The 14,986-nt window shown below is 38.7% G+C and overlaps 1 protein-coding gene across 1 annotated transcript; it reads left to right on the top strand.

Annotated features, from left to right (window-relative positions):
• The first annotated feature begins 8,706 nt into the window (after positions 1-8,706).
• Positions 8,707-12,334, top strand: LOC132313341 (receptor-like protein 7). The gene is made up of 2 exons (XM_059812063.1): positions 8,707-11,948; positions 12,116-12,334. The coding sequence occupies exon 1, from the start codon at positions 8,722-8,724 to the stop codon at positions 11,944-11,946; it is 3,225 nt and encodes a 1,074-aa protein (XP_059668046.1). The 5' UTR covers positions 8,707-8,721; the 3' UTR covers positions 11,947-11,948; positions 12,116-12,334.
• The last annotated feature ends 2,652 nt before the right edge of the window (positions 12,335-14,986 follow it).

The following is a 14,986-nucleotide window of genomic DNA, read 5'->3' as shown; positions in this document are numbered from 1 at the left end:
CCGTTGCCATCTGGGATTGATAGGAGTGCAGTTGTTTGCTTTCAATGTCAGCAGCCTGGGCATTACAAGTCCAGTTGTCCCATGAGATTGACTTCAATTTCTTCAGCTCCGAAGGCTTGTTATGGGTGTGGCCAGTAGGGTCATTTGATTCGGGACTGTCCGAGTCAGGAAGCAGGCACCACTAGTGGCAGAGGGTCACGGCAAAGGCCGTCACAGTCGGCTACTGTTCAATCAGGTTTCAGACCACCGCCGTCACCACCACAGCTTGCCTTGTCTTCTCAAGGTTCACGACCAGTTAGGAGGGATACTCCTACTGTGTCGGTACAACAGTCTGGTGTTCAGATTAGTAATTCACAGGCACAGGCACCGCAGGGGCTTGTCTTTGCCCTTGCACCGACTGACGCATCTCCTGGATCTTCAGTTCTCTGAGGTATATTTCCAGTGTTTAGTTCTTGGGCCCGTGTTTTGTTTGATTCTGGTGTATCTCATTTTTTCATTTCATCATCATTTGCACTTGCATCGGGGTTAGAGGTTAGTTTTATGGATCGGGCGTTGTGTGTTGATACACCAGTTAGAGTTTCAGTGTCTTTGAGCCGAGTCGTGAGGGACTGTTCCATTGTGATAGCCGGGCGGACTTTTGTGTTTGACCTTATCCTCCTGGAGATGACTAGCTTTGATGTCATTCTCGGGATGGATTGGTTAGTTTCCTTTCATGTCACGATTGACTGTTACAGAGGAAGGGTTGCAGTTTGTACTCCCGAGGGAGACTGTTTCTTTATTTTGGGAGATCGGAGTGATTCCCACATTTCATCATTTTATGGAATTCGTGGACGGAGTCGTGGTGATTACTTTTTGGCTAGCCTTATAGCCGAAGAGGAAGATGTTGTGGAAGAATATTATCCTGCAGTTGTTTGTGATTTTCTGGATGTGTTTTCGGAGGATTTGACAGAGTTGCCTCCACATCGAGAAGTGGAGTTTACTATTGACTTGATGCCCGGTACCGCGCCGATTTCTATGGCACCGTATCGTATGGCACCAGTTGAATTGGAGGAATTAAAAAGACAGCTTGATGATTTGAGGATGAAAGGTTTCATCCGACCGAGTGTGTCACCATGGGGCGCACCGGTCTTGTTTGCTAAGAAGAAGGATGGTTCTTTGAGGTTGTGCATCGATTATCGGAAGTTGAATCGCGCCACCATCAAGAACAAGTATCCTTTGCCAAGGATAGATGATTTATTTGATCAGTTGAGGGGTGCCAGTTGTTTCTCCAAGATTGACTTGAGGTCTGACTATTATCAGTTGCGGGTTAGGGATGAGGATATCCCGAAGACAGCATTCCATACACGGTATAGACACTATGAGTTTCTTGTTATGCCTTTTGGCTTGACTAATGCTCCAGCGGCATTCATGGACTTAATGAACCGCGTCTTTCACGATTACTTAGACCAGTTTGTGGTAGTTTTCGTGGATGACATTCTTGTGTATTCATGATCTCGGGAGGAGCACGAGATCCATTTAAGTATTGTTTTACAGATTTTGCGGGAGCACCGGTTGTATGCCAGATATGAGAAATGTGAGTTTTGGCTACAAGAGGTGAAGTTTTTGGGACATGTTGTTTCAGAAGGCGGAGTGTCAGTTGATCCATCAAAGATTGAAGTTGTTTTGAATTGGGAGCAACCCAAGAATGTGTTTGAGATCCGTAGTTTTCTTGGTCTAGCGGGTTACTACTGGAGATTTGTGAAAGATTTCTCCCGTTTAGCAGCGTCTATGACCCGTTTAACCCGGAATGGGATTAAGTTTGCATGGAATGAAGCCTGTGAGTCATCTTTCCAGGAATTGAAGACAAGATTGACTACTGCTCCAGTGTTGGTGGTACCTGAGCGTGGCTTGGGTTATGTGATCTATTGTGATGCTTCACGTGATGGTTTAGGGTGTGTGTTGATACAGGATGGTAGAGTAGTGGCTTATGGGTCTCGACAGTTGAAGACTCATGAGTACAACTACCATACTCATGATTTGGAGTTGGAGGCAGTTGTGTTTGCTTTGAAGTGTTGGAGACACTACTTGTATGGTGAGAGATTCGAGATGTACTCGGATCATAAAAGTTTCAAGTACCTTTTCTCCTAAAAGGACTTGAACAATAGACAGAGAAGATGGGTTGAATTCTTGGAAGATTATAATTTTGACTTGTAGTATCATTCGGGCAAGGCAAATGTGGTAGCAGATGCCTTAAGCCGAAAATCTAGTGGAACTTTGGCCTGTCTGGCTATTTGGAAGTGGAAGATGCTTAAGGATTTGGCAGAGATGGGATTGTATTGTTTTGATGACGATGTTGACAGTAAACCAGCATTCTTGTTTAGTCTTGTGGCTTAGCTTACTCTTGTTGTACGAGTGATTGAGTCACAGAGACAGGACCCAGATTTAGATGCCATTCACGCTTTGATCTTCAGTGGTGAGACAGTGAAAGATTGAGCCTTGTATGCTGATGGGGTCTACGGTTCAAGAGTTTGTTGATGGTTGCTACGGTTTGTCGTGAGGACGTCTTACGGGAGTTTCACATTTCCCGCTTTGCAGTTCATCCAGGTGGTACCAAGATGTATCACAATTTGAGACGTTAGTATTGGTGGAACGGGATGAAGAAAGATGTTGCACAGTTTATGGCTAGATGATAAGTGCTTAAATGTTGCACATTTCAGCACCTAAGTTAGGGTATTTCAGTCTTTGCATCTATCTTAAGTTTATGTTTTAGTCCTAATTTATGTTTATGTGTATTTCAGGGCAATAAAGTTAAAATGAGCTAAGAACGGTCCAATTAAGCCTTTTTGGAGTTAAGCAAAGATTTTCAGAAAATGGCACAAAGCGGTCAATCTCGGGCCTTTGATGATGTTCCCAAAGATGGAGAAGCAAACCAAATAGCCCGGGGCAAAAATGGAGCTGAATAAGGCTTAAAGGAATTTTTCAACTCTGGGGGATCGATCCCCCAGGGTGGGGGATCAATCCCCCAGGACTTGGCAACATTGCATATTTTTATTTTAATGTTTGGGCTTATTTTGTAACCTAGTGGGCTTTAATAGGTTTATTACTTAAGCTCAGTGAGGCCCATTGTTTTTAGGGTTAGTATTTATTAGTTTAGTGATTTATTATTTCAGGAAGGATTAAGTTTTGATTAAGTTTTTTTAGTTTTCTGTACCGTGATATTACGCTCTCTCTGGGAAAGAGGAAAATCTAGGGTTTGAAGAACATTTTTACAGAGGCTTTGTCTACAATTGAAGGAAGAAGAAGAAGGAGCCAAAAGATGGAGATGAAGCTTTTTGACACCTGATCATCTTCTCCATGAGCTAGTTCTTCACTTAGGGCTTGGATGAGCCCTAAGTTCATGTAACCCTAACCTTTGTATTTCTTTTCTTGGGGAATTATTATGTTGTAATTAAATTATATGGCCTTGTGATTTCTTTATATATACATGCTTGATTTGATAAATTAGGGTTTGTATTGATGAATTCTTCCATTGAAATCTCCAATTGATTGTATGTCTATGTATGATTAATTAGGGATTTTATTCTTCATTAGATGATTAGAACTTAATTCTTTCATTAATTCTATATGTAATTTGCATGTCTATGTGTGATTACTTTAGGATTATATTCTACATTAAATACTTCTTGTAGTTGTGTTTAGTGATGGCCATAACATGATACTTATTTGATACAATTGTCAATTAATTTGATGGATAAAGGCTTAATCTTGATGGGTTATTCTACAAATTAGCTTTCTTGTTATTAGTTAATTGTAGTTAAGTAGGCAATTTGTGCTTGATTATGTTAATCCATGCTTCTAATTACAATTAGTATTATTCTCTTGATTGATGTGTGCTCTTATTTGATACATTTGTGAATGTGTATGGTGGGTTATGACGTAGTCTTGAATGGGTTCTACACTTTAGTTTAATTGTCATTAAGTAGACAACTCATTCTTGATGTTGATAATCTATGCTTACAATTGTGATTTGTGATGATAATGTGGCTACATCTATAATTACACTAATGAATTCCCCATTAATTGAAAGCATATGGTTAATTGCATGAGCTTAGTGGTGAATCCTAACCCTAAGGCTCTCTTCATATCTCTTTAATTATTAGTTGAATTTAATTTAATTTACTTGCATTGTCATTTCTATTTCCATGCTTTCAATTGAATTATAGTTTAATCACTCCACCAAAATCTTTTTGTCTCACACTCTTTCTCTCTCTTTTCTCTCTTTTACAATCTAATTAACTTTAAAACCAAGTTTAATCCCAACACGTGTTCAATCCCTTGGGTTCGATCCCTTCTCACTTCATACTACATAGTATAAGCGTCTAGCGGTTTATAAATGTAAACTATGATGCCCGCTTGATACCATTTCCAAAACCAAAGTGTTGTGCATTATTTTGTGCACATGCTTGCGTCGCATCACTAGATGCCTTACCTGTCAGCAGGTGAAGGCCGAGCATCAGAGACTAGCCGGTTTGTTGCAACCATTACCTGTAGCGCAATGGAAATGGGAGCATATTGTTATGGATTTTGTGATAGGTCTTCCAAGGTCACAAAGGGGCAATGAGTCCGTATGGGTCATCATTGACAGATTGACCAAGACGGCTCACTTTTTGCCTATTAAGGCAATAGATGATGTAGAGAAGCTTAGTGTACTTTATGTGAAGGAGATTGTAAGGTTGCATGGAGTTTCAGTAACCATTGTTTCAGATAGGGATGCTAAGTTCACTTCGAAGTTCTGGGAAGGACTTTAAGCAGCGTTTGGCTCAACGTTGCACCTGAGTACGGCATTCCATCCACAGACTGACGGTCAGTCGGAGCGTACTATCCAGATTTTGGAGGATATGCTTCGGGCATGTGTGCTTGACTTGGGTGGTAGTTGGGAGGATCACCTTCCACTTATTGAATTTGCCTACAACAACAGTTATCGGGTGAGCATTCAGATGGCTCCATTTGAGGCGTTGTATGGTAGACCTTGTAGGTCTCCTGTTTGTTGGACTGAGGTAGGCGAGACAGCCGCCTTAGGACCCGACATTGTACTCGAGACTACTAAGAAGATTAAGTTGATAAGACAGGGTTACTTACAGCTTAAAGTCGACAGAAGAGTTATGCGGATAAGCAGAGACGGCCGTTATCCTTTGAGGTGGGAGACCACGTTTTTCTTCGGATTTCTCCACGGAAGGGTTTGATGAGATTTGGGAAAAGTGGCATGTTGTCGCCACGATTCATTGGACCGTTTGAGATCTTAGACCGAGTAGGAGAGGTTGCCTACAGACTTGCTTTGCCACCACAGATGGACATAGTCCACAATGTTTTCCATGTATCGATGTTACGAAAGTACGAGCCAGATCCATCTCACATTTTGAGTTGGGTTGATGTAGACATTGATGAGGATGTTTCCTACGAGGAAGGACCAGTTCAGATTCTTGACACACAACAAAAGGTGTTGAGGAACAAGACGATACCAATGGTGAAAGTCCTTTGGAGACACCACGGAGTCGAGGAGGCTACTTGGGAGCTCGAACAGGAGGTTCGCTCTAAGTATCCAGAGTTATTTTTTTCCCTAGGTATGGCTTGATTTCAGGGACGAAATCTTTTGAAAGTTGGGGAGAATGTAATGTCTGTGTCAATATATATATATATATATATGTGTGTGTGTGTGTGTGTGTGTGTGTGTGTGTGTGTGTGCATATGTGTATATATTTGTGTGTGTGGTGTGATTTAAAACAAAAAGAAAAAGGGAAAAGAAAAAAGGAAAATGGGTGGGACCCACATATACATAAAATGGTCATGAGACCACTTTTTGTTCTAATTTTTTTCATTTTTCCCGTAAGCTTCTCTCTCGTTCCAGAAGCTCTCTGTTTTTTTTTTTTTTTTTTTTTTTTCTTTTTTTGGTTTCAATCTTCAAGGCTTGATTGCTCCCTCATCTCTTAGTATTTTTAAGTGCCGTTTGAGGCAAAACGAAGCCCACGATGAGCTCTACGCATCCATACCATCAATTTTAGTTTATGTACACCCTTTGGATTTCGAAATTCAAGACCTACTTTTAAGGATTTTGTGCAAATTTGAGGTAATCCACAAGTTTCTTGCTCCTATGTGAATTACATTTTCTAATTTGATGCTAGACATGTTTACTTATGCTAGTTGTAGTTTAAAGAAATTATAGCATGTGTATGTGGTTATGTGAGAACTTGTTTTAAATGTTTTATGGGAAAATTCTTGCTTATGTGATGATTTATATATGTTCGTTGTGCTAGATGCATTGTTGTACAAGAGCATGTTATAATCCCTTGAGAAATTCTTGCGAAATTATGTCTTGCTTACTTAAATAAAGTGAATGTGAAATGATGATTAAATTCATGGTATTGATGCACTCATGCACTTACATTGGGCATGAAACGGGAAAAATGAGTTTGAAATGAAAAATGAGATTTTGGGAAAAATTATTTGATGAAACGGTTTTGAAAAAAACCCGGTTGCCGCGGGGGTACCAAAGGGCCGGAGTGTTAATATAGCCTAGAGGGGACTAAGGAGTCGCCCTAGCGTGGTTGATCTAGCTGGGCCTCATAATGACGTCGCGGGGGTACCAAGGGTCAGGGACACTAGCCAATCCTCCTCTCGTGTCGCTGCGGGGTCACCAAAGGGCGGGTTATATTAACAGTTTGAAAGTGATGTTTGAGAACAGAAAATGGGGAGTGACATTGGCATGCATTTGCATTTCATGGCATCGTGTGGGTTGTACTTGAGTTTAGTTGGAATGTTGTATTATTTCTCGACATTGTATGATCCTCATTTCCTATTGGCCTATTCTTTGTATGGATTCACAGGGACACAAGAAAAGTGTCTTAAGCGTCATCTACTGAGCATATTTGCTCACCCTACTATTTATATTATTTTTTTTTAGGTCTTGGAAATGAACCGGTGGACGACAATCCACCTCAAGCTTGAAAGTTGTTAGAAGGTTGTTTGCTATTTTGTATTTTGACCGTTTTATGTATATTCATAGTTGTGGGGATGTAACTAAGTTAGTATCATGGCCTTGTAACTTAAGAACGAACTTATCTTTTGTTTGATGTAAATGAAACTAATGGAATTATGGTATATGTTTCCATACAATTGTATCATGTAACGTTGTAAGATAAGGATTTTAAATATTAATATTATATTTTGGGACTGTAATTATGATAATTTAGATTAATTGGTGTGTGGATGTTCCACCGTGAGAGGAACTATGTTGAGGTGTAATGAACGGATGAATGGGATGCTGGATGATTTTATGTGTTTTATGTATTGGGACAGGTTGTTGAAGGCCCATTTTTAGGGGAGGTTATGCCGATTTTTTTTTTAAATTTTAGCATCAGTTAGGATCGTTACAGAACTCATAGAAAACTAATAATAATAAAATGGGCATTATTCTGTGCCTAGTTGATAAAGCATTCAATTTTTTGAGCGAGTGTACCGTGTTCCAATACTCCTCCCTCTAATTTACATAAAAAAATAATAATAATAATAAAATCAAGTCTGGCATTAATAAAAAAAAAAATTAAGAATAATTAGTGGCACATTTGATGCTCATAAATATCATTTTTATTTATAAATCTATTATTTTTTTGTTGTAGAATTCATGCCATCCAGATTAACTAAAGATTGTCAAATAAATCGAGTTATTCAACATAATCGCTCCTTGGACGACCAGTACATGGTAGTGATGAATTATTTTTCCAGAAAGTTAGTTACTTGCGTCTCAGAAGAAATATCAAAGTGTAAAGACGTGTTTAAATGTCACACTAAAAATTTCATTGGGTAAAAACACGCTTTCTACTATTTTCCCTCCAAAATGTGAAGAATGTGAGCATGTCACTTTCATAAATCAATTCAGTGGAATCTGAAAGAATATTCAACCATAAAATTTTCCTCATTGTGGAAGGACATTTGTTGGTATTGAATTAGACAAAAAACTACCTAGACAAGTCCTGCAAGCTGCATTTGGAGAATGTTCAACTAGTGGACTTCGTCAATTATTGTTCCGCTGCCTTTGGAGACTCGTCATTGGATGTTTCTATTTCCAACATTTAGGCTACTCTATTTCTATTTCATTTACGTAAAAATAATAATAATAATTATTGTTATTTTTCATGCTATGCAACTGTATATTTGTATTTACAGTAAGATCTCTTTAAATTGGAAAATAGAAAAAAAGTCTGAATTAATTTTTATAAATTTGGCAAAGTACTTTAAAAATTACTGTGTAAGAGTCCTATTGGGCACTTTTCATTGAGTCCAGTCAATAAAAACTGACATTGTACCATTATCCTATTGGACACTGTTCAGTCTTTGAGTCGCCAATAGAAACTGACTCAACATTGTACCATTAGTCCTTTAAATTTCCTAATAAAGAAAGAAATCAAGCCTATTTGAATTGCGGGTTAGGTCATGTGGGTCGTCTTAGATATCAAAGAGGAAGCTTCAGTTTAATTTGATGTCTCTTTCTCTGACTCTGACCACACTGTTCTTCTTCCTCCTATTCCTATTCCTCTCAAGTCTTCTGCATTTATAACGTTTACAGTCACTGCCGTGTGGTGTGGTCTAAGGTCTGAACCCACAAAGCCAATAAGTTTAACATTATGGGTTACTCTTTCATTATCCTCTTATTTTCACTCACTCCTAAGCGTGGGTGTATTGTGTACAATGAGAATTCTACTCCTTTCATGGTTTTTCTTGATACCCTTATTCACAATCTTGTTTGGCATCAACGCGAACTTTGTTTCTGGCCGATGTCTCAACTATCAGCGATCGCTGTTGGTCCAATTAAAGAACAGCCTTCATTTCGATTCTTCATTTTCCACCAAGCTCATAAACTGGAATCAGAATCAGAGCACCGATTGCTGTGGTTGGAGTGGTGTGACTTGCGACAACGCTACTGGTCGTGTGATAGGTCTCGACCTCAGCAGCGAATCAATCTCTGGTGGAGTCGACAATTCCAGTGCTCTTTTTAGTTTTGAGTCTCTTCAGAGTCTCAATCTGGCTAATAACAGTTTCAACTTTACACAAATTCCACTGAGAAACCTCACCACTTTGACATACCTGAATTTGTCAAACGCCGGATTTGCTGGCCAAATTCCAATGGAACTTTCAAGCATGATGAGGTTGGTTACTCTCGACCTCTCAACCTTTTCCCCTGGTAGTGGTACTATTAGTCCTCTGAAACTTGAGAATCCAAATTTGTCAAGGCTTATTCAGAACCTCACCAAACTACTTGAACTTCATCTTAATGGTGTAAAGATATCGGCACAGGGAAAGGAGTGGTGCCAGGCTTTGTCATCATCGTTGCCCAATTTGCGGGTGTTGAGATTGTCCAATTGCAATCTTTCAGGCCCTTTCGATTCTAATCTCTCCAATCTACGCAATCTCTCAGTGATCCATCTGAGTGAGAACAATCTGTCGACCACAGTTCCAGATTTCTTCACAAATTTCACAAATTTAAGAGTGTTGCGTCTCAGCAATTGTAATTTGCAAGGAGTGTTCCCAGACAACATCTTCCAGGTACCAGCTCTACAGACGCTTGACTTATCAAACAATCAATTACTGAATGGTTCTTTGCCAGAAATTCACCAATATGGATCACTCCAAAATTTGGTTCTTAGCTATACGAATTTTTCAGGGAGATTACCAAACTCAATTGATAACTTTACGATACTGTCCAGGATAGAGCTTGTCAATTGCAACTTCAGTGGATCAATTCCAAATTCAATGTCAAACCTCACCCATCTTGTTTATTTGGATTTCTCTTCCAATAACTTCACTGGTCCAATCCCAACATTTCAGAAGTCGAAAAATCTCACCCACATAGACATGTCTCGCAATTATTTCACGGGTCTAATTCCTTCCACTCACTTCGATAGCCTCTTGAATCTTACATACATCGATTTGCGTTACAATTCACTCAATGGGAGTATTCCATCATCTTTGTTGACGCTCCCATCTCTGAAGAAAGTTCAGCTTTCATTTAATCAATTTGGTGGTCTACTTAATGGACTTCCAAATGCCTCGTCCTCTATATTGGATACACTCGATTTGAGCAGTAACAAATTATCAGGACCCATTCCCACATCTTTCTTTGAGCTGAAAAGGCTCAACATCCTCTTACTTTCGTCAAACAACTTCAGTGGCCCTATAAACCTGGAAAATTTTGCAAGGCTCCCTAATCTCACTGCACTTGACCTTTCATACAACAGCTTGTCAATTGATACAAGTGGCAGTAGTTCAACCTTGTCTTCCTTACCACAAATCTCCAAATTAAGATTGGCTTCTTGCAAATTGCAGAGTTTTCCTAACCTCAAGTACCAATCAAGACTTTATATATTGGATCTTTCAGACAATCAAATTCGTGGAGAAATACCAAACTGGATCTGGGAAGTTGGGATTGGAACTCTAGCTTATCTGAACCTCTCTTATAATCTACTAGTGGATGTGCAAAAGCCTTATAATGCTCCTATGAGTCTCACTGTCCTTGACCTACGCTCAAACCAGCTCCACGGAGAGATCCCAATACCACCTGGGTTTATTACCTATGTGGACTACTCGAGCAATAATTTCAACTCTTCTATTCCAGTTGATATTGGTAACAATCTTGCTTATTTCTTCTCTCTTTCGAATAATAGCCTTACTGGAGCCATCCCTCAATCAATATGCAATGCAATCTATCTCCAAGTTCTTGATTTGTCTAATAATGGTTTGAGTGGCACAATTCCTTCATGTTTGATTGAAAGCAGTAGCGTGACTCTTGGTGTATTGAATCTACGGAATAACAAACTTAGTGGCAATATATCAGGGACATTTCCAAGCAATTGTAATCTGAAGACTCTAGATCTCAATGGGAATCTTTTGGAAGGACAAATTCCCAAATCCTTGGCCAACTGCTCAATGTTAGAAGTTTTAAACCTTGGGAATAATGAGATAAATGATACCTTTCCGTGCTTCTTGAAAGATTCATCAAGTTTGCGTGTTCTAGTTTTGCGGTCCAACAAGTTCCAAGGAGGCCTTGACTGTTCAGGGTACAGCAATGGCAGTTGGCCAAATCTCCAAATAATTGATCTAGCTTTCAACAACTTCAGAGGTAATCTGTCACAAAGATGCTTCTTAAATTGGGGGGCAATGATGGTTGAAAAGGATGATGAACTACCAGAGCTCAGTCACTTGCGTTTTGAATTTCTACGACTCAATCACTTCTATTATCAGGACACAGTGACAGTTGTCAACAAAGGGTTAGAGATGGAGCTTGTGAAAATTCTAACCATCTTCACATCCATTGATTTATCGAGCAACAATTTCCAAGGAAGTATACCAGATATTGCTGGACAACTCACATCACTTTACGTTCTCAACTTGTCACACAACGCCCTCAGCGGCTCAATCCCAGCATCAATAGGAAACTTGAAACAGCTCGGATCATTAGACCTCTCGAATAACGTGCTGACTGGGAGGATCCCAACGCAGCTTGCAAGTCTTACATTCCTTTCAGTCTTGAATCTGTCATATAATCAATTGGTTGGACGGATCCCAGCAGGCTACCAATTGCAAACATTCTCTAACACCTCCTTTGAAGGAAACAAGGGATTGTGTGGGTCTCCTTTGAGCACAAATTGCAGTGAGGTACCATCACCATCATTACCAACGTTTAAAGATAAGCATTCATTTCCTGAATCTGAGGTATATGTAAGTGCTGAATTGGGATTTATTGTGGGCTTGGGAATTATCATCGGGCCACTTCTAATTTGTAGAAGATGGAGTTTTTGGTACTTCAATTATGTTGACCGAATTTTCTTGAGCAATATCATCCATCAGCAAGAGCAGAGAAGAAGAAAAAGAAGAGCTTACAGAAATCCAATTCAACCACTAAGGGCTGGTGAATAGAAGTAATGCAAGCAGAGTTCTGGTCATTATTTATTTATTTTCTTTCTTTTGTTCACTTTTTGGCTAAGACGGTTTCAAAACACATTGATAACTACAAATCTTTCTTAATTTCTTTTTCTTTTACATTTAATATCTCTAATCTATTTTATTTTTTATCTGGTCTGGCTAGGTGGAGACTGTTTTCTACAATGAAGAATACGGAGCACAACAAAGGCCTCCTACCATCTTTCTCCTCTATGATGCAATCTTCATACTGTCCAACAACGATTTATAGGGCTTATTTTGTGCATTTTGGATGCCTCATGGCAATAATAGAGATAACAGGAAAATGTTTGATTTCACATTTAAAATGCACTAGTTTTTCTACTTCAGAGTGAATAAATGGGTCGTTGTTTTTACTAGTTTTTCTACTTCAGAGTGAATAAAGATGAAAATGGGTGAAGGTACAAATGCTATGCATTGCTTATTTCTTCATTGTACTGTCAAATTTTAAATCCTGCTCCTACGATGTTAACACAATTAATATGTCATAACTTGAAATGAAAGATTTCAATAAAATGTAGGTCCACAATTAATATCTTGAAATCCTCACTAAGAACTTGCACAAAGCATTCACTTATTTGAAACTAGCCAAACATTTATTTAGTTAGTACATGCAACCAAAAGTTGCAGCTTTAAAAAAACTATTATACCATGTATAACCTATAATTAGTGAAATACTAAAAGAAAATCACTTCTTTGTTCAATATAAGGAAATATTCATTTCTCATTTTCTAAGTGTGTGTGTACATGTATTACAAAAGAAAATCTTAGTTAACAATGCAACTCTGGAAAGTTGAGCAATTCAAATAGTACAGTTGTGTATATATATATATATATGTATGTATCAAACAACAATCATGCAACATAAGTTAGAAAAAGATCTAATCTTGATTGATAAAATTAGAATGAACCCCATAAATAAGAAGAAAGTGAAATGAATGAAAGATCTAAATAAAACCCTAGAATCGACAGTATGCTTTGCAGATGATGGGGTCAAACAGAAGTGATGTGTCTAATTTTAGGGAAAATCCAATTACATTGCATGGAGATTCACTCGATATATACAGGCAGAGAACTGAGCTTAGTGAGGTAGCAAAATTAGCTTGTTATTCAAGCACCAAACAGACCCACACAAGTTGGATAAGTATTGATAAAGCTTTATACCCGAATTTCTTGACCAAGAAATATGAGTAGCTCCTGGTGCAACTTCAATGAATAAAATTGCTTCACAAGTTCCAAAGGCAGTTGCATGCAAGCTGTGGAAAGAAAATTCTATGTATGCATTAAATGAGAGCAAAGTGTCGTGAGACTTGCTGGTGCATTTTTTTCAAATGCTGGGCCAAAGGTGAGCTTCCTCCAAATCGAGAAATGAATTTGAGCCACAAAAATAATGTGAATGCATTAATTTGCATTTTCACTTTATTCAACATGAATCAATTTAAGTTTATCCACATAGAAAGAAGTATTTCTTCTCCCTTTCAAATAGTAGCCTCACTGGAGTCATCCCCGAATCTATATGCAATGACAGCTACCTTCAAGTTCTTGATTTGTCAAACAATTATTTGATTGGAGCAATACCATCATTTCTAGTCGAGATGAGTACCAAATCTCTTGGGGTACTGAATCTGCAGAATAATGAACTTAGTGGCAATATTTTAGGGTCATTCCCGCACAGTAGTGCTTTAAAGACTTTTGATCTTCATGGGAATCATTTGGAAGGGCGAGTTCCACAATCTCTGGCCAACTGCAATATGTTTGAGGTTTTAAACCTTGGGAACAACGACATTAGTGATTTCTTCCCCTGCTTTGTAATGTTTGTGTTATGCATATATATATATATATATATATGTAATTGTGTGTGTGTGTGTGGAGTGAATTTAAAGGCAAAAGATAAAGAGAAAAGAAAATAAAAGAATAGGTGGGACCCACCACCATCACCTTAAGCCCTTAAGACCACATTTGGTCTGTAGCTCTCTTCTCCCGCTGCTCTCTCTCTCACACCCTTTCTGTTTTTTTTTCTTTTCTTTTCCAATAAAATTTTAGAACTTAATTTCTCCCTCATTTCTTGGCGGATTAAGGTGCCGTTTGAGGCAAAACGAAGCCCACTACGAGCTCTACGCATCCATACGAACAATTCCAGATTTGGTGCCCTCCTTAGAGTTTGAAATTCAAGACCCATTTTAAGGGTTTTGTGCAAAAGTGAGGTACAGGTTCTTAATTCCCGTTTTTCTTGCTCCTATGTGAATTACTCCTCCTAATTTGTTGTAAAGCATGCTTGATTATGAATTAATTGTCTTGTGAATGATGTAGATGTTATATGAGAAGTTGTGATTAAATAGGCTATGTGAATTGTAGATGAACGTGTTTATTTGGTTAATTTCTTGTCTCATTGTTGATATAACATGCCTATATTGTTGTAAAATTTGTTAGAAATTATATGTGATGTCATGTGTAATTTTTCCTCAATATTTGTAGAGTATGTTCAAATGTGAAATATAAAATCCCTTAATTCTATGACATTGTGAAAGCAAGACATACATGCATACCATGGGTCATGATTGGGAAGATTGTTTAGAAATGAAAAAGGGGGATTTTGGGAAAGTGTTTGATGAAAAGTGTTTTATGAAAATCCGGTCGCTGCGGGGGTACCAAAGGGCCGGAATGTTAATATAGCCTAGAGGAAATTAGGGAGTCGCCCTAGCGTGGTTGAGCTAGCTGGGCCCATAATGACGCTGCGGGGGTACCAAGGGTCAGGGACACTAGCCAATCCTTCTCTCGTGTCGCTGCGGGGTCACCAAAGGGCGGGTTATATTAACAGTTTGAAAGTGATGATTTTTGAGATGTGAAAATGGGGAGCGACATCGACATGCATTGCATTCCCATTACATTATATTGTTTATATTTGAGTTGATTGTTATGTGATAAGATTCTGGCATAGTATGACCCCCATTCCCATTGCTCTATTCTTTGGTTGAATTCACTGGGACACAAGAGGCGT

This window comes from Cornus florida, unplaced genomic scaffold (genome assembly GCF_030987335.1).
Source record: "Cornus florida cultivar Cherokee Brave unplaced genomic scaffold, ASM3098733v1 CherokeeBrave_3.0.0_Hap2_Chr06, whole genome shotgun sequence".
Taxonomy (NCBI): Eukaryota; Viridiplantae; Streptophyta; class Magnoliopsida; order Cornales; family Cornaceae; genus Cornus; species Cornus florida.
The sequence above is the reverse complement of the archived record's forward strand: the minus strand, read 5'-3'. Positions and strand labels throughout refer to the sequence as shown.